This window comes from Bos javanicus, chromosome 20 (assembly GCF_032452875.1).
Source record: "Bos javanicus breed banteng chromosome 20, ARS-OSU_banteng_1.0, whole genome shotgun sequence".
NCBI lineage: Eukaryota > Metazoa > Chordata > Mammalia > Artiodactyla > Bovidae > Bos > Bos javanicus.
In genome coordinates, this window is record NC_083887.1 from 38,443,036 (window position 1) to 38,467,035 (window position 24,000).

A 24,000-nucleotide genomic window follows, 5' to 3' on the forward strand; every position below is an offset into this window, starting at 1 on the left:
TGAAAGAGATCACTTAGCACTTAAACTTTTAAAATTTTATGTTTAATTGGAGGATAATAACTTTACAATATTGTGATGGTATCTGCCACACATCAACAAGAATCAGCCATAGGTATACATGTGTCCTTTCCCTCTAAAACCTCCCCCCACCTCCCTCTGCATCCCAGCCCTCTAGGTTGTCACAAATCATCGGCTTTGGGTTCCCTGTGTCGTACAGCAGATTCTTACTGGCTATCTACTTTACATATGGTAATGTATATACTTCAATGCTACTTTTTCAGATTATCCCACCTTCTCTCTCCTCCACTATGTCCAAAAGTCTGTTCTCTATGTCTGCATCTCCATTGCTGCTCTGTAGATAGGTTCATCAGTATCTTTCTAGATTCTGTGCGTGCGCACGTGTGTGTGTGTGTGTATGTGTGTGTCTGTTAGTTGCTGGGACTGTAGGCCACCAGGCTTCTCTGTCCATGGAACTCTCCAGGCGAGAATACTGGAGTAGGTTTCCATTCCCTTCTCCAGGTCTAGATTCCACATATATGCATTAATATACGACATTTGCCTTTTTCTTTCTGCCTTACTTCACTTTGTATCCCTGGTGAAGGAACTAGCAACCCACTCCAGTATTCTTGCTTACAGAATACCACGGAGAGAGGAGCCTGGAGGGGTACAGTCCAAGGGATCCCAAGAGTCAGACACAACTTAGCAACTAAACCACCATTTTGTTTAACAGGCTCTAGGGTCATCCACCTCATTAGAATCGACTCAAATGCATTCCTTTCTATAGCTGAGTAATATTCCATTATATATATGTATCACAATTTATTTATCCATTCAACTGTCAAGAGACATCTAGGTTGCTTGCATGTCCTAGCTATTGTAAATAGCACTTAACACAAACTTTATATACTGTCATACTGTTTCTAGTATATTATTTCTCAAGAGATCTCAAGCAGTGATTCTAAACTTTTTAAATCATATATACTATCCTTTGGAAATATGATGAGAGCTATGAAACCTTTTCCCCAGAAAAGAAAACACACATCCATGCATATACACAAAATGTGTAGGCAATTTTGGGGTATTTGTAAATCTTTTAAAAATCTAGCCTAAAAGTGCCTACTAACTGTAAAGGAGGCGGGGTGGGGAAAATAAAGGAATGATTTATAAATATAAATAAAGAAGCCAGTGCCATAGAAAGGCCAAGGCAACAAACGTATTGACAGAAGACACTGAATTCCTTTTCCAGTCATGTGGTATAACTCAGTGTCCTATTTCCTCTATTTGGTCAAGTATATTTAGCATGGCATGCCACATTGGCCAAACTTTAAATAAAGTATTTTAAATCGATAAAAGATAAAACAGATCTTAGAAGGAATGAGAAGAGATAAGGAATGCTACAAGGCAATCTTATCAACAACAAAAGTAAAACATTTTTTTAGGTCTTCTCATGTCATGTCCAGTGTCGCAATTTGTTTTCCCACAAATGACCTACAGTTTGAGATAACAAACATTGACCTAAAATGATTAGGGTACTATATAGACCATGCTTTGAAGAGTGTGATTGTGAGAGAGGATGGTCAGGTCAATGACTTGCGTTCACATTCCTTGGATGGGCACCTGACGCCCACTTTTGATCTTTCACCCCAGTTCATCTTTTCATGTCCTGCTTATCTCAGGAGTTTGTATGTTTTCTCCACTACACTTACGTGCAAAGATATGGCCAGAGGGACACCTTTTTGAGGTTTTGCCTTTGACATACCCTTAGGCTTCAGAGATCAGAGGAACCATAATTTGGGAAGGAAAATCCAAAAGCAAACACCATTCATTTCCAAATTTTATCAAAATTTAGCCCTGTGCCCAATGAAAGTAAAGCACACTACCCTTCCTCTTACTTGTTTTACACAACCTCCAGAATGCAGTGTAGCCCGCTAATACTAGGGTTCAGTGACACGGTAGGCTTCAAAATGGCTTTTATGGTCTGGCCGAAGTGTCCAGGTGTAATAGTACTTCTTTCTGGAAGCTTTTAATAATATATATTCTAAATATTCAACCAAAATTTTGGGAATATAACTGGTATGTAAATGGATGGAAGTCCACTCTTGTTATAATGTATGCTCAATCAGTATACCATGATAATCAACAGTTGTTTTTAAACCTAGAGAAACCACTGGGACATTTTTGCTCTGGAGACAGAGCATATGATGTAAATGATGACCCTTGAGGGGATAAAGAATGTGTTCTGGGAAAAGCCTTCTCCCTCTCTACCTGCAGTCCTTATCTGCCAAGGGATTACTTGTCTCTTCTCCTCCTTGACACCTTGTACGGGAATACAACTCAAAAGGTCATTAGAACAGGGATATCCATGCTCCTTTACTTTTTATTTTTTTAACTAATCTGCTCATTTCTCACCCTCTGAGTTGGACTACATATATCCTAAAACAGAATTCTTTCAGAGTTAGATGAGTTATTCTTAGGATGAAGTAATTTCCAAAGCAAGTTAACTTCAAGTTATGTGCAATGCAGATTTAGTTTACTGTTTACATTTTAAACTAAAGAAAATAAAAATATTACACAAAAATCCCCAAATCATGAGCTCTGGCACTAGACAGCTGTTTAAAAATTAGGCTTTACAAAGAAGGGTCCTTTTCCCCACTGAATAATACAAAGCTCAGATGCATGGATTTACTGATTTTTGTTTTCTTTAGAATATCATGTGCCCTAGAAAAACAGTGGGTTGTCCTAGGAACTAAAGGTTGATAGTATTTGGTTGTTAAGACAAATAGATCCATCTCCCCATGTTAAGAAATATGATGATGCTCAGTGGAACAGAAAGTTCATCCTTTGCAGTAAGTGAAGGGCAGGGCTGCAACACAGGATGATACTCAGGACATATACCTATGCAGAGGCAGGAAAAGGTGTGAAATCTACCCTGGGGTCAGCTTGCCAAGCCCAGGACCTTGGCATGAGGCAGCTTCATCCAAAATGGGGCTTTTTGTTCTTTGCACAAAGGCTATCCTATTCACTAAGACCTTTTTGCACAAGGGCTTTCCTATTCACTAAGACCTGTGTCTTTTTGATTACCTCCATCCATATGGGTCCCTATTTCTATTTCATGCAAAGGCCTTCCATGGTCTTGCTAACAAGAGCCAACTCAGTACACATGAAATACTGCATGCATGATCTGATTAGTATGGTTCTTTTAAGTTTTCCATACCTAATTCAGAACCAGATACACTTTCAGAAGTCAGTCATTTTTATTCAATTAGAGAAACATGATGGTGTGCCTGCAGTGGGTCAGGGACAATGCCTGGAGCACAAAGAATAAACATACTCTGCAACTTTGAGCATCTTTGCAAAGTAGTTAAGACACAAACATTCATATATTCACTCATCATATATGGTTTGGGCTCCTTCAGGTGGTAGTAACTCTGATAAGAACTGACATATAAATAAAACATATACCTTAAAGTAATAAAAAAGGGATGTCTGAAGTGTTGTTGAAACAAACAGAAAAAAAAAAAAAACAAAGAGGAAAAGGAAATTAAATCTGCTGGGGAGAAAACAAAGAGTTTAGAAAAGGGTGGATTTTTAGCTGAATTGAATAAGAGTTTCTTAGGGTGAAAGTGAGCAAAGAATGATATCTAAAGATTCAAGGCATAACAAAAGCACATGACACATTTGTGGGCCAAAGTTGCTTACATTAGAGCTGCAGACTGGTGGAAAATATGACTGGAAACAGTGGATGAGGGTCACAAGGGAAGCATTTTGTAAGAGAAGCCTTGAGAAAGAGAAACTGGAATACCTAAAGCTTTTTTTTTTTGAATACCTAAAGCTTTTTAAGCTGATGGAGGAAACCCCACCTAAAGATGTGGGTGTAGAGTTCTATCTGCCTATGGAGAAGTTCAAACAAGGGGCTTAATGCAGGACTTATAAGAATATGCAGCCATTCATTAATTCAAAAAACATCTACTGAAAGCTAAACATGTGCCAGGCCCTTTTAGCCCTAGCGATGCAAAGAAAAATAATTCATAGTACAACTACAAAATCCTCTGAAGGTACAATGTGCAACTGAAAGAGATACAAACAAAGAAACTGACAACAAAGTGACCAATATTATAACAACTGTACAAGATAAGTTTATAACTTTCATGAAGGGATAATAAGCAATGACACCAAAAATGGATTGGAAACCTGGTTACATAGAGATCATCACAAATCAATCTGTGCATATGAGAACTCGTGAGAAAGCAAAAAAGAGAAAAGAAAGGAATGTACACTGACTTACCTACCCTGGAAATCTTATACCTTAGAGGCTGATCCTGGCTTCTATTGGAAGGGAGGAGATTCAGGTAGAAGCAGAGTGGGCACAGGGCTAGAAGATCAAGAAGAGGAGGCAACTTGGTTTAAGCAGTGAAGGACAGTGTATACCTTGCTCTTGAGGAAGAGATGTGAGACATGAAGAGTAGGATATGCACTAGAATGTTACCTAGTACCCTAGAAGCTTAAGAAATTGTCAGGGATTAGCACAAGAGGCTAACTTGGTCTAAAAATATATTTACAATCCATGGCTTCTCTTGAATTACACTATCATTATCTGCACAACTAGCATAATCTGGATTGTGAAAGAATGACTCACCTCTAGAATGGAGGTACTAGATTTCTTTTCCTTAAACTTTTGCAATGTAGGTAATGCTCAATGGAGGTCTACCACCCCAAGGAACCAAAAACTAAGAAATACTTGAGTGGGAAATATCAGGTTAAAACACTATGGATATGGAGCAGGATGTCACGAATGGCTGAGTAAGGACCTCCAAAAATCTATTCCTCAAAAAGACAATAATAAAACTGACAGAATTAACTTCTTCATAACAATAATAAAACTGACAAAATTAACTTCTTCATAACTCTAGAAATTAGCCAAAGGCATGTAACAATATAAAGAAAATTTATTCAAGAAAAAAACCTTAATCTCAGTAAGAACAGAGAGCTTTTAGTCATTTTAACTTGCCCTATTCCCATTTCCTTCTTCCCAGCTCTTGAAAATCAGTAGCCTTGCAGTAAAATCCAGCAGCCTAACAGCCATCTGAGAAGACAGACAGGTTTGAAACTCCTCAAGAAGTTCTATCCTCAGAACACTGTCATTATTTAACATAATTTAGAGCTCAATCACTGCCTTAGGTAGCTGTGATCTTTAACAGTTGCCACTGATTGCTTTTTGCTAATACCCTGGGAATAGGGTTTTCCAAATGGCAACCCACTCCAGTATTCTTGCCTGGAGAATCCCATGGACAGAGGAGCCTGGCAGGCTACTGTCCATGGGCTCACAGAGTCGGACACAACTTAGTGACTGAACCACCACCACCACCTAAGGCAGTAATACCACTGGTGCAAACAAGAGCTGCCCAAAAACTTAAAAGGAAGATATAAGAATGAAATATCCACTGGGAGGAGAAGGCAATGGCACCCCACTCCAGTACTTTTGCCTGGAAAATCCCATGGACAGAGGAGCCTGGTGGGCTGCAGTTCATGGGGTCGCTAGAGTCGGACACGACTGAGCGACTTCACTTTCACTTTTCACTTTCATGCATTGGAGAAGGAAATGGCAACCCTCTCCAGTGTTCTTGCCTGGAGAATCCCAGGGACAGGGAAGCCTGGTGGGCTGCCGTCTCTGGGGTCGCACAGAGTTGGACACGACTGAAGCAACTTAGCAGCAGCTGCAGCATCCACTGGGAACTTTGAAAAGCTCTGATACATTCCTGGGGATCAGAAGGACCATATGTGCCGAGGTCCAGACCCGGCTGATCCAGGGTATTCAAAGCGGGGACGGTGTCGGCGAGGATCAGGATACAATAGCTTCAATTAGATATTAATTAGAGATATAAAGAGTACTAGAATAAGGATAGCTCAGTAGGAAAATTCAGTGGAGAAAAGAGGCTGAGTAGCTTGGTTTACGCGGGAGACCAATAAAACTTCAAGACAAGAAGTTTGCACCACTTACGTAGGCCGCAGGCATCCTTCCGTTCTCCCGAAGGACAGGAGACACTGAGGCCTCCCCAGTCGGATATTAGAAGCCCAGGCATAATTAGTAAGCATGGCGGGTTCCGCGCTCCAGATGGAGACTCAGCCAGAGTTTGAGAGAGAGAGTGACATGGGGAGACCAGTCTTTCGAGGAACTGATCCCAATTCTTTATTTTCCATGGTCTACTTTTATACACTGAGATGTTATGCAAAAGTCACGCGGGGTCAGCAGTCCTGACTTTTATCAAAGTCAGGTGCTTCATACAAATGTATACAGAGGTCTTAGGGGTGTTACATCATCTTCTGGCCAGGGGGCCTGCTGACAATTTATGACCCTCTCCTTGTGACAGCGGTCAGTCAACCAGGACACTTATTTCTCCAGGGGTGATTATTCTTAAAACAGACGCCACCTTCCAAAGGTACCAGATAAAGTTACATTCCTATAGGGTGAGGGTGTAGTGGGTTTTAATTCAGGAAAGAATTTGCTTAGCCTAAGGTCTAACGTGATTAATATCAAAGGTTAATACTTATTTCTTCTATATATTCATTAATGTGTATAAGGGCAGGGGATGTGGAGACTTAGCAACAAACACTGGCTCAACAAATGAAAAACCCTTCACCAATACAATTTCTAATCAGCCCACTATACTTATACTAATGGTTTTCTAACTTTTCTAAGGAACCTATTTTTAGAAGGTTTAAAGCATCTCATGCCTCTCACGGTTGGGAGGCTGTGAGCAATCACATGTGGCTGGACAAGCCTGTCAGGCAGGCTAGAGAACCTTCAGAGGAGTTTGTAGGTTAAAACACTCTTGTCACGCCCAGGAGTTTTTATTAACTGGAGCTCTAAGTTAACTCCTTCTCCAAAAGAGGTGGTGGGGGACAGCCCCCCGTAAAGTCAGAGGTGTAGGTGAGAGCACAAAGTAGTAAAGTAGGCAGGCTCTGGTTATGGGGGTAGATGCTCGAGGATTTCCAGGGGGACTCCTGAGGCTCGATCCCGCCTTTGCGTATGTCGAGCCTCCTTCCTCATGACCTTTGCCACGGGCAGAGTGCCTCCGGCCGGCTCCCCACACACATGCATGTGTAGGAATGTTTGGATACCCAGGAAAGATAGGAGGAGGCCCAAATCTCTCACTTTTGGCTGACCTTAAGCTCCTGTACAAGCAGGAAGTAAAGGTTAAGGCAGAGTTGTAAACTGTGAAAGCACTGAAGATATACCTCAACAAACTCAGCATCAAACAAGGAAGATTTATCAATTCAAGATATTTTAAAATATCTCCATTTATTTGCTGAGCTCTGTTCACTAAGCTAACCAAACAGAGTCTTCAGGTGCTAAACACAACAGGGAATACAGATTTTCCAAAATAGTCCAAGAGAGTCATTAAACAAACAAAAAGTAGCAGCAGAGCAACAACAAACAGCAACAACAACAAACCCTGGGAAGGTGGAATAATCTGCGTTACCTCACTGTATTATTTTAGATGTCTGTTTTCAACAATTATGAGACATATAGAGAAATAGGAAACACTGTTCATACCTAGGGGGAAAAGGTCAGTAGAAACTCTCTGAGGAAGCCCAGATGTTTAAATTATTAGATAAAGACCTTAAGTTGGCTATTATAAGTGTTAAAAACTAAAATAATTCAGTTTTAAAAAATTATAAAAGAAAGTATGAGAATAACATCTCAACAAAAATAGAGTATCAATAAGGAAATAGAAATTATAAAAATGAGAACCCAGTGGAATTCTAAAATTAAAAAGGATAATAACTGAGATGTAAAAAGTCACTAGAATAGCTCAACAGGACATTTGAGTTGGCAGAAGAAGGAAGCAGTAAACTCAAAGATAGATCAATTGAAACTATTCACAGGGGTAACAAAAAGGAAAAAGAATGAAAAATGAACAGAATCCCCAAACACATAAACTCATTCTAATCATGAGAGAAAATTTCAGACTAATTCCAACTGAGGAGCAATATCAAAATACTTGACCAGTTTTTAATTTTTCAAAACTGTAAAGATTATCAAAAACAAGGAAAGTCTGAGAAAATGATATCCTGATAAGATATTGGAACAAAAAAGACATTAGATAAGAATCATAACAAATCTTTGATAAAAAATGTACCATACCAATATAAGATGACAACAGGAGGGAAAACTGGATGTGAACAACATGGGAAATCTCTGTACTATCTTTGCAACTTTTCTGTAAACCTAAAATTGTTCTAAAATAAAAAGTTTAGTTTTTAAAATCAACAAAGCTCCCGAGACCTATGAGATACCATCAAGTACACCAACATACACATAATAGGAGTCCCAAAAAGAGAAGAGAGATGAAAAGAAATGAGGAGAAAGAACTTTTGGAGAAACGAGGAGCAAAAGTTTCACAAATCTGATTAAACGCAGGAGTGCAGGATTATGGAAGCCATTAAAATGGAGCCCATCTAGAGATGAGGTCTTGCAACAGCCTGTAACTTTTTCTCCTTTGTACGCCTGGGAAAATGACGTATGTATACGTGAGGAAGCGGCAAGTTTCATACCGATGGTGTGCTTGCCTGGTTTAGGTTTGGAAGGAATCTTGTGATAAATGGTTCCTTAATGTTAACTTTGGAGGCTAAATCCATCCAAGTGCCAAAGGAATTGACCTTTTATAAAATAAAGAATAATCTCACTAACCTGCTTTCTGAAAAGTCTGCAAAATCATCCTGAAGTGCAAACTTGTGCAAAACTTCTCCAATTAGATAGCCATTGGAAAATGCCTTTGCAAATGACTTGGGACCTGATTTTTAAAACACAGAGATAAAAAAGTAAATATAATGCTTTACACAGAGCTTATATATTTTCAGTATGTACATACAGAGTAAAATCCCGTAATTTAACTTGAACTCAGAATGCCATCAAAATAGTTCTGAAAATATCTTTCAATAATCAGAGGAAAATACTGAATTTTAACAGTAGATATCTTATAAAGATCCCTGAATAAATGTGGGTCAGTAATTGATAACATATGATATTTTGAAAGAAAAGACAACTTCTGATCAAACCAAACCAAACACAACCAACAAAATATATAACCTTAGATCTAAAAACAAATCTTCAGTGTATTTTATAAAATTATACTCTAATACTTCCATTATCAACACAACTTGTGGATGATTTCATATTCTTGACCAAGTGAGGTACAATCCAACTTCTTTAAACCTCAAAACTTAATTTTAACCTTTATGCAATGGAAATTTTACAAAAATCACCTGCACCTTCTTAAATAAAGCCTACTGAACATAATCGATTTTCCTTGGGCTTCCCTGGTGCCTCAGTGGTAAAGAATCCACCAGCCAATGCAGGAGACATGGATTCAATCCCTGATCCAGGAAGCCCACATATCTCGGAGCAACTAAGCCCATGCACCAAACTACTGAGCTCGTGCTCCAGAGCCTGGAGCTGCAACTACTGAGCCTATTGGCCTCAACTACAGAAGCCTGTGTGTCCTAGAGCCTGTACTCTGCAATAAGAGAAGCCACTTCATTGAGATGCCTGCCCACCACAACTAGAGTAGCCCCCGCTCACCACAACTAGAGAAAAGCCTGTGAATCAACGAAGATCCAGTACAGCCCAAATGGGGTCGCACAGAGTCTATCAGCAGCAGCATATTATAAACAAGATTTACATTGGTGGTTCTGTGGTTTACTCCAGTATAGCTGGTGTCCTGTACAATGATGGAGGTGGCCCAGAGGAAGACAGGTTTTAGAGCTAGAGATATCTATGCTGAAATCTTGTCCCTGCCTTTAACTAGCTGTGCAACCTCTGACAAGCTGCTTAACCTTCCTGAATTTCTGTCCCATCCTATCTATATCTATCTTGGTGAGCTGTTTTAAGATTAGAGGCAATATATGAGAATTTCTTGGTATCATGCCTGCCACAAAGTATGCACATAATGATGAGGGAAGGAAAAAATATTAAGTGTAAAACAGAATTTGCTTTCTTTAAAAATGTCCTTAGTTTGGGGTCACTTATATTTTTCTTATGAAGGATATAGGGGTGCTTGGTATTCAAGAATGATATTCAAAGTTGATACATAATACATTATCATAGGACAAAGCCATCATCTCTCAAAGGATTTCAAAACCCTCCAAAAATCTTCAGTGTGTTTCTATCAGAGTCCTTTAGGCAACTGCAATATTAAATATCTATTAAATGTATACATTATCACAGTATCACAAACTCATTCATATGGAATTATCCTCTTTTATCTATTTGACTATTAACAAGGTGGCTAGCTGCAAAAGAAGTTAGAATGATTTCACGATTCGTAGAGCTGGTGCTTGGTGTGTGATTGCACAGAGGTGAGGGGAGACCTTACTCAGAAGACTTTACATCATCATAAGGCTCCTGCATATCTGACACCAGCCCACAATTTTGCCCAAAGCTTCCCTAGTATCTGCTCTCAAAGTATTTTATGCTTTAATAATACCCTAGTTCTTAGGTAAAATCAATATAAAGTAGCTTAAAAAGATGTCAACAATTCTCATTGATTCTGTTTACTCAGGGTGAGCTCCTGAACTATCTAGCATTAGAATCTTTTGACTCTGCCTTCCAGCATCATGGGGCTTCCCTAGTGGCTCAGTTGGTAAAGAGTCTGCCTGCAATGCAGGAGACTTAGGTTCGATCCCTGGTCAGGAAGATCCCCTGGAGAAGAGAATGGCAACCCACTCCAGTACTCTTGCCTGGAGAATTCCATGGACAGAGGACCTGGCTGGCTACAGTTCATGGGATTGCAAAGAGTCAGATGTGACTGTACAACTAACATTCCTTTCCTTTTCCAGCATCATACACCAGTAGTCTTTGCAGCAACTGAAATCCAAAGAGCTCCTTCTGCCCCTAAAGGCAGAGGTGTGCCTTGTCCTCCCACTGAGTCACGGTTGCTTTCCCCTTCCCTCAGGACCCACCACTGCTGACCTCCAAAGCTGTTCCCTGCTTTTCGGTTGCCACCACTGTCCTTGCTGTGCCATCTGGGCTGCTCTGGCTGTGCCTTGCACCGCTTCTGTCTGTTGTTTTCTCTGTTCGGCTTCTTTCCCTTTTTTCTCCCTCTAGCCTGTCCCTATTCTTAGTTTTCTGAAGTGCCACTGTCAAACTATGGAATCCTATTAAAAATCTAAAGACTACTACTTTGCATTCAGGAGCTGCTGCTATATCTGGTGATTTCGTTCTCCTACTCTCTCTGGATTTTGCATTTTTGCCTGTTGCTCCTGTTGACAGAAGACCTGAAATCTAATCTGTGAATAACTGGGGAATAACTGTATCCTAATCCATCACACTCAACTTATCAGGCAAATGGTCTGTAGCAAACTCATAGCTACAAAAAGGTCAGGAGAAAAATAAAATCATAATCTACTTCCTTTGAAATGGCAGGACTTCTTAATAAGACTATTCTGATATGGATAAAATAGAGGCATTTTGGCTATAAAGGTCAAAGAAGAATAGCAAACACATTATTTCACTGTCAAGTAGGCTACTATAAATAAGTTTGAAAATCTGTTTTGCAGCTCTGTGTGCATTAGACACTTTCAGTTTTTCTTTTTTCTTTTTTTCCTGTGCTACAGGAATACAGAAGAAAACAATCAGAGAAAAGCTATAGGAAGCAGCAAAAACAACAGAGAGAAAACACATAGAAAAAAATGGAGAGAAAAAAGAATACGTGCAAGAAATTAGATGAAGAAAAAGCAGATAATCTAGGAATATATAGATTAAAAAGTATGAGAAGGAAGATAAGAAGCCAGAGAGAGAAAGCGAAATGGAGAGAGGTTAGGGGAGAAAAACAGTAAGGAAAAAAGAAAACACAAAGGAAAGATTTTTTTTTCTTTTTGCTTTATCAAATTTTCCTTTCCAGTAAATGTTCCGGAATACCACAACTAATGATGGACACCTCTGTAAGTTAATTTGCACTCATCACTGGAATTACCTAGGGGAAATAAAAGGTGGATTGACTCCAGGATAAGCAACAATGAAGAACGTGGGAAAGAAATGAACCACAGGAGCTCAGTAACAGTCTTCTCTCTGGGCTCTGAAATGATCTACATCTGGAAAAATGTTGTTCAGTAACAACTCAGCCACACCTCCAGTCTTCCAAGCCACAGGTCTGATCCCATTCACTAAAGCTTTCAGTTGCAGAAATCTTTGATGTGAGCTTTTGTGAATTTTCTGGGACGGAGGGCAAAGGGTCTATGTGCTTTTCACCTGAGCCAGCTGGAGAAAAGACAAAAGATAAGCCTTCTACATTCCATACAGTAATGCGGTCAGCACAGGCTCTGGAGAGAGAAATATTCTCTGGTTTGACTCTTGGACCATTTATAAGACCCTGGACTTTGGATAGTTACACAGCCTCAGTTTCTTCTCTTTAAAAGAGGGAGAGTGATGGGTTCTACCTCCTGACAGTTGGTTTAATTAAATGAGATAATTGATTAAATGAGATAATGTAAAGTGCTTAGCATAATTCACAGCCTATAGTAAGTGCTCAGTGATCACTTTTATTATTATTGAAAGTGTTAGCTGCTCAGTCACATCCAATTCTTTGCGACCCAATGGACTGTAGCCCGCTAGGCTCTTCTGTTCATGGAATTTTCCAGGCAAGAATACTGGAGTGGGTAGCCATTCCCTTCTCCAGGGGATCTTCCCAACTCAGGGATCAAACCTGGGTTTGTAGTGGAGGCAGATTCTTTATCATCTGAGCCACCAGGTGCTGCTTCCTAATTTAAGACAACATGTTATATCAATTACACAATTCATAAGCTCAGTAATATCCTCAATGACAATAGTATGGGGCTTCCCACGTGGTGTTAGTGGTAAAGCACCTGCCTGCCAATAAAGGAGATGCCAGAGCCAAGGCTTTAAAGCCTGGGTCAGAAAGATCCCCTGGAGGAGGGCATGGCAACCCACTCCTGTATTCTTGCCTGGAGAATCGCACGGACAGAGGAGACTGGTGGCCTACAGTCTATAGGGTAACAAAGAGTTGGACATGACTGAAGTGACTTAGCAGGCATGCATGCACTCACACATGCAATGACTATAGTACAAAGATCCTTATTTAAAGATAACTTAAAACTTAGATAGCAAATATTTGACCCTGTCCTTAAAGTCAGATACAGACCTACTCTTGGGTCCATATAAACGATAACACTCTCCCCGGTCTGGGGAAGCACATATAATCAAATGTAGTTGATTTTTACAGCAAACCATTAAAGGGAAGGAAATAATGACTGAACATAGCCTCACAGCATTTGTGGTCAAGTTTTGCTACCAAATAACTAAAGAGATTTGGGGATGTGGGGGTCGTAGATGAGGGCCTATAGACCTACATATTCTATCAAGTGGCCTTTGTTCCTCCTTTACTAGAAGAGCAAAGACCTAGCTCAGGTTATCAGCAACATTTAAAAAACCAAACAAATTTACTTTCATTTGAGAGACAGAAAAGCTGCTGCTGGTGGCTGGGCACTGGTCTGACCCCATTAGGCCCTGGTATTCCTAGAAGCTGGGCCAGCACTCATGGCTAGACTTTGGCCTTCTCCTGCTGGCCATAATCAATTTCACAGCACACCAAGACGAGACAAGATTACTCAGTGACCCTGATGGACTAAGACAAAAACAAAATCCCTCTATAAACATGTCTGAACTCGGAGTGAAATAGTATTGCCCAAAACACAAAAAATGACCAAATGTCACCCCCCTATTCTGACTAATGTGAGTGGTTGCTACTGTTTTTCCCTCCTTGCTTTGTTATCCCCACTTCCATTAACAGAATAGGTTATTCTGGTGTCCTTTTCTGCAAGATGAATTGGTGCTGTGGCTTATAAAATCATCAGAATGCAATGTCTGTTAGCATGTGACAATTCCTAAGAAGTTGCTTAAAGTAATAAAGCGGAGCCTCTGAAATCACAAAAGTGAGGATCAAAGTACCTAGGATGACCTTCCCGAGATGAACAAATCCATCGAGTTCAGCTAAAAACAATACCCTATTTTTGCCTCACTCATGCATCCTCATATAATAAAATATTTACTAGGTGCCTATTATGTGGCAGGCATCATAATAGGTATTCTTCTAAAGTGAGAGACACAAAAGTTGTTGAAATAATATTATCTACTTCCAGATGTTCAAGCTGGTTTTAGAAAAGGCAGAGGAACCAGAGATCAAATTGCCAACATCCACTGGATCATGGAAAAAGCAAGAGAGTTCCAGAAAGACATCTATTTCTGCTTTATTGACTATGCCAAAGCCTTTGACTGTGTGGATCACAATAAACTGTGGAAAATTCTTCAAGAGATGGGAATACCAGACCACCTGACCTGCCTCTTGAGAAACCTATATGCAGATCAGGAAGCAACAGTTAGAACTAGACATGGAACAACAGACTGGGTCAAAATAGGAAAAGGAGTACGTCAAGGCCGTATATTGTCACCCTGCTTATTTAACTTATATGCAGAGTACATCATGAGAAATGCTGGGCTGGAAGAAGCACAGCTGGAATCAAGATTGCCAGGAGAAATATCAATAACTTCAGAGACGCAGATGACACCATCCTTATGGCAGAAAGTGAAGAGGAACTAAAAAGCCTCTTGATGAAAGTGAAAGGGGAGAGTGAAAAAGTTGGCTTAAGGCTCAATATTCAGAAAACGAAGATCATGGCATCTGGTCCCATCACTTCATGGGAAATAGATGGGGAAACAGTGGAAACAGTATCAGACTTTATTTTTGGGGGCTCCAAAATCACTGCAGATGGTGACTGCAGCCATGAAATTAAAAATAGCATATTGAAAAGCAGAGACATTACTTTGCCAACAAAGGTCCGTCTAGTCAAGGCTATGGTTTTTCCAGTGGTCATGCATGTATGGATGTGAGAGTTGGACTGTGAAGAAAGCTGAGCACCGAAGAATTGATGCTTTTGAACTGTGATGTTGGAAAAGACTCTTGAGAGTCCCTTGGACTGCAAGGAGATCCAACCAGTCCATTCTGAAGGAGATCAGCCCTGGGATTTCTCTGGAAGGAATGATGCTAAAGCTGAAACTCCAGTACTTTGGCCACCTCATGCGAAGAGTTGACTCATTGGAAAAGACTCTGATGTTGGGAGGGACTGGGGGCAAGAGGAGAAGGGACAACAGAGGATGAGATGGCTGGATGGCATCACTGACTCGATGGATGTGAGTCTGAGTGAACTCCGGGAGTTGGTGATGGACAGGGAGGCCTGGCGTGCTGCGATTCATGGGGTCTCAAAGAGTTGGACACAACTGAGCGACTGAACTGAACTGAACTGAGACCTAGATAGATGATAGGCACTGTGGTAGATATTTTCCACTTGTAATATCAATTGATACCTCCCAAATATACAGTAATTATTATTATTACCTCTCAGGGTATAAAATTGTGACTAAAGATTACTGTTTCTAGTTCGGATACTAGAAAATCAGGACTTTGGAGATACTAAATTTTTCAACTCAGTTTTCTATTTATTGATTCTTTGTTACTTGTGATAACGATGTCTGAGACTATTGAAACAAAAATACCCACAATAAAGTATCTACAATTTTCAATATGACCCCACCCAGAATCCAAAAGAATATGGACTGCTGTATATCAATTTTTACAATGAATCGGATGTATACAGTACATGGAATTTGAATGCTCTACATTTGTGGAGAATGTTTAATTATGACATTCTGATGCCAACTTCCTCTTACAGTGAATTCATAAACATTTTGTAAAACAGAGGCAATGGTTAGGCTTGAAAATAACTGAGAGTCTGTAAAGACTTTTACAGCAAATCTCTTAGTAACATTATTCTATATTGCTTATTTTTTATTACAAAAATAATTGCTTGAATTATTTTCTATTGAACAACTTTTGGTATTTTAAGACATTTCATTAACATACGTCTAAGCATTATTTTCCAGGACAAATGGTCTAGTTAAACTTAACTCACTGGAGATCCTTAGCTTTAGTAACATAGATCTGAATCTTCATATGCTGAGACTAATCAAACCTCTGGTGACTCCCAGAAACCTCATTAAGTGGAGGGAGACTGTTCTTAACTGAGGATCATTGGAATTTATTTTCTTTACTGCTGATATTCAGGGTCATCCAGGCAACACAAAATTCAATATGAGATGCTTTATCCAAATTGATTTCTACTTTTCAAAATAATCCAGAAATCAATCAGCTTTACCTGCCTCTCTAATGACTAAACCATTATTGAGTCTCACCGAGGCAGCAATGCATGCACTTGGCATTCTCATTCTGTTTGCTTTGTCTCAGGAAGCAACATGTGGACTGAACTACTTCTAAACAAATACTAATAACTCCACCACTGCCATTTAACCATTTAACCATCTGGTTGAATTTCTGTACTTCTTGTGACTTCAACTGAACAATAATCCTCCTTAAAAGGAGCTCAAATGAATATCTTTGGGAGGGTTAATTTTTAAATAGTAAATTCCCTAAGCATAAAATCAAATGTATAATACATCTTAAGAGCACTAGTCAAAGATCTAGCTCTAAATTCTAGTTCTAGGACTTACTAGATGGATGACTTAGAACAAATTACCAAGCTTTCTCAGCCTCTTTTACACATCTGTTCAATGGAGACAATGTGTCTTAGGACTTTTTAAAATCTCAAATATGAAAGCCTATGTAAAAGGCTTAGCACAGGGTCTGGCGTAAGAATCTAAGTGCTCAACAAAGATTAACTTTTATTATTATTATTATTTCATGTATAAATTTCATTTGAGAAAATAACTCTTAGGTACTCCCCTGTCCCAGCAATACTTCAAGATGCTTACTATATTTCATCTAAAGTGTTAAGCCTCTTTTTCTCCTACATTGTCATGTGACATTTGATCTTTTTTTGATTTTGCATTTGTAAGGCTATACTGAATTTTACTTTCAAATTATGAAGGGAATACAAGCAAAACATCAAATAACACAGATGTATAAAGAAAAGCTAGCAATCATCTCCTTTCCAGGGTAAGCAATACCAATACACTGGCTTATATGCTTCCACATCTCTCTCTATGCTTACACAAAGATTAAGAGTCATGTATATGTCAACAGTCCAGTATATGCCTCTCCACACTTTTCTCTCACATATCCTCGTGCAAAATGGTATTATATTGGTTCCAGTAAGTTTTAATTTTGTTTTTCACTTGACAAAATTACATGAGCACATTTTAGGTTAAAAGAGTAACTAACTCATTTGCTCTAACCACTGCATGATAAACCATAGCATAAATACAGCATCATTTACCCAAGTGTTCTATTATTGAAGCAAATTTATATTGTCTCCATTTCTTTTCTTTTTGCCCCTACAATCCATGTGGCAATAAACATCCTTGTTCAAATGTCCTTACACATTGGTGATTTTATTTTTGTATGATATTTTTTAAAAAGTAAGATTTAGCATTTACTGTGTGTCAGGGACTGTTTTAAATGCTGTGCATTTATTATCTCATTTAATCTTAACACTACTTGATGAAGTATTATTATTTTGAGTATTATAAAATTTAGGTATTGCTCACAAGCACTGGCTAGTAAGTGTGAATAAGTGATTTTAACCTAAACAGTCTGGCCTCCAAATCCTTGCTCTTAACAGGACGCTTATCCAGAACTTGCCCAATTATTTTCCCCAGAAGTTGCATCCACTATGGTCCTTCCAAGAGAGTTCCTATAAACTGTTTTAAGTTTTCCATTGTACACCACAGAATGGCTTATCTAATGACAGAAATCAACTGGCAGCATGCTTCTTAGGCGCACAGATCCTATCTTGTCTGTTTCCAAACACAGTTGAGTGCGTTCCCTATAGTCTGAAAAGCCTTTTACAACATGGATTTAGGTAATCTCAGGAATTGTCTCTTTCTCCTTTGACTCCTCTTAGCAGTTGGGATCAAGAAATGAATATGTATTGCTAGTGAATGGGATGCAGAATATATTAGCTGTCTCTGCTAACAACTTCCAGCTTTACACTTGGGGAAAGCAGACATCGGAAATTTTCCATTTATAGTTTATGCTATTTAAATTCTTTAAAAATCTTCAGTCTTGGGACTTCCCTGGTGGTCCAGTGGTAAAAACTCAGCACGTCTACTGCAGGGGGTAGGGGTTCAATCCCTGGTCAAAAAACTCAGTTTCTGCATGCCTCTAGGTGGGGCCAAAAAATAAATAAAATCTCCAGTCTTTTAATCTTCAGGGAATGAAGTAATTCTTCCTCCTCCTTTCAAAACCAAAACTCCTCAAACTGATTATAATTAAGAATGGCATATTACTGTTTTTAGATTTCTTGTAAATTTTATTTACTTTTCTCAAAAGTGTTTGAATATGCAACAGAGTCTTGTGGACTTGAGCAAAGAATATGGCTTTTATTAATCAAGTAAATGAACCAAAGTAAACTCAGCAATCTGTAACTGCTTTTCTTAATAAGAGTATACCTTAAGGTCATGATACTACATTTTGGCTCCTACGGTGAGAAAGAAATAAGAAAAGAAAAATGCTAACACCATCCTGAGATAAGCATCATATTTTAGATAAGGAACAGTCAGAGACACGTGGGATGATCATGGACTCCTGGGGAAAAAAACTTACTGTGTGGGTGGCAGTTTGGCAAAGAAAAAGTCTGGGTTTATGCCTCAAGAAAGGCAACTGGAGTGAATGATGGTTGCTCAGTTCGTGTCTGACTCTGCGACCCCCGGGACTGTAGCCCACCAGGCTCCTCTGTCCATGGAAGTCTCCAGGCAAGAATACTGGAGTGGGTTGCCATTCCTTTCTCCAAAGGCTACTGCAAATGCTCCAAATTGAAAGATCCTAGTGCTGATAACAAACACTTAGCAGCTGCAGAAACACTACTGGTTGAGCAAATGCTGTGGATGACTTAAGACTGAGTTGGCATTATTGCCCCTCTGGAAGCAAGTTGACATTATGCAAGAATGCTTCTGGGAAAAACAGATTGAAATGATTTGGCCTGCAAACCTCTTGCTTTGAGCAAAACCATACCAGTTGGAAAATGAACTCTTGATTAAGAAACAAGAAAAAGAAGTTGAATGGGGTATAGTGCTATTCTGGAATTACTTGGTTGTTACAAAAGTTGTCAGCATGTAAAACTGCGTCTGTGGTTGTGGGATTTAGGAAATTTGGATGACAACTTTATGGCTGGGATAAATTCAGGTTAGTGAAGAAGTCAGCTTTGGGAAGAGTGAAAAGTGGTCAGAAGTAGTGAATGTGCACATACTGAGTTAAAACTGCTGAAATTTGTAAATGTTAATATATTCTGCATTAACTCATTTCACACACAGCCCTTTATACTGGAGGGAACACACTGCGAGAAGGTATTCTAACTTGTCCAGGGGCACACAACTAATAGGGCGGTAGCTGGCTTTCAGGATTCACATTTCGCTGGTTTGCCAGCACACCACGCTTCTGAGAGTGTGAAAGGAGCAATGTCAGGGCTAAAGAGTCCAGAAAGTTCTTCTCTCTACTGGAGCAAGGGCGCCGTCCCTATAGCCTCAGAATCGTGGTAGGTCAGAACCCGCGGGGCTGGGACCACCGTGATGATGGGTAACTCAGAGCCGAGCTGGGGAGTGGAGAAGCCAGGCTCCGCGGTGGCTGAAGTCAGCCAGAGCGGCAGCTAGCCTACCCCGCCAGACTCCATCAGCTCGCCGCGTCCCAGGCTCCGCGCCCCGTTCGCCCCCGGTCCGCTCGCCCCAGGCTGTCACTCACTCACGGTCTGGGACACCTTCAGTTCCTGGTTGAGCCACTGGCACAGGATCTCCGACATGGTTAGGCCTGTGCCTCCCACCGCACGCAGGTGCCAGGAACGCGCGGGAAACCTAGCCCGCCTGTCTGCCCGCGTCCTCCGGTTGCCAAGGGCGACCCGTTGCTAAGGAAGCGTATTCAGGCCGGAGCTAGGGGAAAGGCTGGGAGAAGAGGGGTGCCAGAGCTCAGCCCGGGAGGACAGAAAATCGTGGCTTGCCCCCTGCTGGTAGGTAAGACCGAGATGTGCGCAGGGGCGGTGGGCTTCAGCGGGCTTGGGGAAAGCGGTGGAGCGCTATTAACACAACAGCCAGGAGATGTTAGCAGGGTTGGTGTGTGGAGGAGGAGAGGCAAGGGAGACTCTGTAAAGAAAGAATCTTGATTGAAGGGGAATTTTTCTTCTTCCTGTTTGCCTCCTAAAGAAACTTATGGAAGCCCCTGCTCCAGTGACCTCAGTTTTGTCTTTAACTTACAAACTGCCAGTTTTAATTGCTGTATTATATGCAGCCATGAAATTAAAAGACGCTTACTTCTTGGAAGGAAAGTTATGACCAACCTAGATAGCATATTCAAAAGCAGAGATATTACTTTGCCAACAAAAGTCCTCCTAGTCAAGGCTATGGTTTTTCCAGTGGTCATGTATGGATGTGAGAGTTGGACTATGAAGAAAGCTGAGCGCCAAAGAATTGATGCTTTTGAACTGTGGTGTTGGAGAAGACTCTTGAGAGTCCCTTGGACTGCAGGAGATCCAACCAGTCCATTCTGAAGGAGATCAGTCCTGGGTGTTCATTGGAAGGACTGATGCTGAAGCTGAAACTCCAATACTTTGGCCACCTCATGCGAAGAGTTGACTCATTGGAAAAGACTGGAGGCAGGAGGAGAAGGGGACAAGAGAGGATGAGAGGCTGGATGGCATCACTGACTCGATGGACATGAGTTTGAGTGAACTCCGGGAGTTGGTGATGGACAGGGAGGCCTGGCATGCTGCGATTCATGGGGTCACAAAGAGGTGGACAGGACTGAGCAACTGAACTGAACTGAACTGAACTGATGGGCTACCCAGACAGGGACTGAATAGGGCTTATACAACTTTTAGTCCCAGACCTGGTAGAGGTCCTGACCTGTAGCAAGCTTTCTATACTTTTTATTGGTGGTGGTGACAGAACTAACATTTAGGGTAATTCATATCTTTATATTGTTTCGAGAGGTGAGTGTTTAATGAACTTCTTTTCTGGTCAGTTTTTTTTTTTTTTTTCCTTTCAGGTATTATTTTAAATTGTATTTTGGGAAAGACTCTCACTTTGACCAAATCTGAGTCAGAGTCCTCTGAGCCCTCTTCTCCCTGAGGTCCTACCTTGAACTCTGTCCTTGGCTCCTTTGTCAAGTTTTGGCAAAAAATCTGCTGGGTGAGTTTAGTGAAAATCCTCCACCCTCCATATCTGATCTAGTTCCCTGTCCCTCACCCTTGATACCTGATCATTCTGGCCTGTTTTCAGCAAATATCCTGTCTAGTCAGTTTCGTCTTTAACTCTGATGTTTCTTTGTAGTAGTTTTCCATCCAAAGACCTCAAATGCACTCCTTGGCTGTAAATCCCCACTTTTCCTTATTATATTCAGAATTGAGCCCTATCTCTATCCACTATTGCAAAACCCCATTGCAGTAGTCCCCTCAATAAAGTCTTTCTTATAGTCTTTAGCAACAGTAAGAAACATTCTCCTTTAATAATTTCTAAAAGTTTAGATGGAATAATGGAAAAATTACTTACATATATAATGTGCTTAGTCACTCAGTTGAGTCTGACTCTTTTTGACCCCCATGAACTGTAGCCCACGAAGCTCCTCTGTCCATGGGGATTCTCCAGGCAAGAATACTGGAGTGGGTTGCCATGCCCTTCTCTAGGGGATCTTGCCAACCCAGGGATTGAACCCAGGTCTCCTGCATTGCAGGCAGATTCGTTACTTTCTGAGTCACCAGGGATGCCAGTATATATAATAGTATACATATATATATATGTGTGTGTGTGTGTGTGCACATATGTGTGTGTGTCTCACAAAGATAAGTAATTTCCCCCCAAAAGCTTGAATTCATCAAATTATTTTAAACTGTAAGAATGATGACAGTAATGTCCTAATAAGTGAAATTCTCTTAAAATTAATCTGAAATTGATCTGTGTGTCCTGATTGGATAAAAGTTAGTACCATTTCTCTGCTGGCTTTACTTAACATTGAAATCTCTCACCCGATGAGAGTTATGCCTGACTCTTTTTGACCACCATGAACTGTAGCCCACGAAGCTCCTCTGTCCATAATTACAATGGGAATAACTACAATGGGAATTCTGAGGGAGATTTATTGCCAACAGAATTGGAGCCTGATACACTTGATATGCATCATATTACAGTTATCCAAATTCAAAAGGTTGTATTCTAAATAGCCTGTTTAGCTTGGGGGATGTATCTAATAAACCTTTAAACATTAGAAATATGTCATCCCTGAAAATGCTTCTAAAAGATGAATACCTGCCTAGAAATGACCTCCAAGACACTCCTGTGGCTAGTCATCCCAGTTGTACATTTAAACTGAAGACTAGTGTTACACATTAAGAAGTTCCAAGCTTTAATTTCAGTCTGTAGAGCCTGGGGGATAGAAACTATTGTTTTCTAGATTGCTGAGAAAATTGCTTGTGGGGAAGGATGTAAATGAAGGCACATCAAATTCCACAGCTGCACCAGAATAAAATGTCTGACCTCATAAGGTGTCCATCAGTTCAGTTAAGTTCAGTTGCTCAGTCGTGTCTGACTCTTTGTGACCCCATGAATCGCAGTATGCCAGGCCTCCCTGTCCATCACCAACTCCCAGAGTTCACTCAAACTCATGTCCATCGAGTCGGTGATGCCATCCAGCCATCTCATCCTCTGTCGTCCCCTTCTCCTCCTGCCCCCAGTCCCTCCCAAAGCATCAGGGTCTTTTCCAATGAATCAACTCTTCTCATGAGGTGGCCAAAGTATTGGAGTTTCAGCTTCAGCATCAGTCCTTCCAATGAACACCCAGGACTGATCTCCTTTAGGATGCACTGGTTGGATCTCCTGCAGTCTTAGGGACTCTCAAGAGTCTTCTCCAACACCACAGTTCAAAAGCATCAAGTCTTCGGCACTCAGCTTTCTTCACAGTCCAACTCTCACATCCATACATGACCACTGGAAAAACCATAGCCTTGACTAGACGGACCTTTGTTGGCAAAGTGATATCTCTGCTTTTGAATATGCTATCTAGGTTGGTCATAACTTTCCTTCTAAGGAGTAAGCATCTTTTAATTTCGTGGCTGCAATCACCATCTGCAGTGATTTTGGAGCCAAAAAAAATTAAGTCTGATACTCGTTCCACTGTTTCCCCATCTATTTCCCATGAAATGATGGAACCAGATGCCATGATCTTCGTTTTCTGAATGTTGAGCTTTAAGCCAACTTTTTCACTCTCCTCTTTCACTTTCATCAAGAGGTTTTTTAGTTCCTTTTCACTTTCTGCCATAAGGGTGGTGTCATCTGCATCTCTGAGGTTATTGATATTTCTCCCGGCAATCTTGATTCCAGCTTGTGCTTCTTCCAGCCCAGCGTTTCTCATGATGTACTCTGCATAGAAGTTAAATAAGCAGGGTGATAATATACAGCCTTGACGAACTCCTTTTCCTATTTGGAACCAGTCTGTTGTTCCATGTCCAGTTCTAATTGTTGCTTCCTGACCTGCATACAGGTTTCTCAGATATATGCTATTATTCCCACATCAGAGCAAATATTTCTGTACCATCTAGAGGAGCTGTTTGTTTATTGCTTATTGTTTTGTTTCAGTTATTTGTAGTGTTTGTCTTTGGAACTCAGCTCCAAACAACATAATTTGCCAATGCAATATTTTGGAAAAGAAGTTTACATACAGAAATTAGATAAATGAAGAAGAGATACAAAATTAAGGCAAAGTTTTTTCTTTTCACCAAAAAAAGCATGTTTCGATTCCTAAAGTATCCAACTTGAAAATGATCTGACATTAAAATATTAATGAAAAAAATTTGATCTATTATTGAAACACATGCATTTTACTGTGTGTTTTTTCTCGAAATTGCTAGCTTAGTTAGTATTCCAATTTTACCATTCAATCAATTGAATTTCCATTGAAATCCTAACTCTGGATAAGGTTTGTAGCACTGCTTATG

General features: G+C 40.2%; 1 protein-coding gene across 1 annotated transcript in view; it reads right to left on the reverse strand.

Moving 5' to 3' along the window:
- SPEF2 (sperm flagellar 2) overlaps positions 1-19,845 on the reverse strand; it is a 202,328-nt gene extending 182,483 nt beyond the window's left edge. Inside the window, exons 1-2 of the mRNA XM_061393749.1 lie at positions 19,764-19,845; positions 8,693-8,795 (exon numbers count right to left, since the gene is read on the reverse strand). Of these exons, the coding sequence (XP_061249733.1) occupies positions 8,693-8,795; positions 19,764-19,821 (161 nt within the window). The 5' untranslated portion in view covers positions 19,822-19,845. The remainder of the gene's footprint in view (positions 1-8,692; positions 8,796-19,763) is intronic.
- Positions 19,846-24,000: the final 4,155 nt, after the last annotated feature.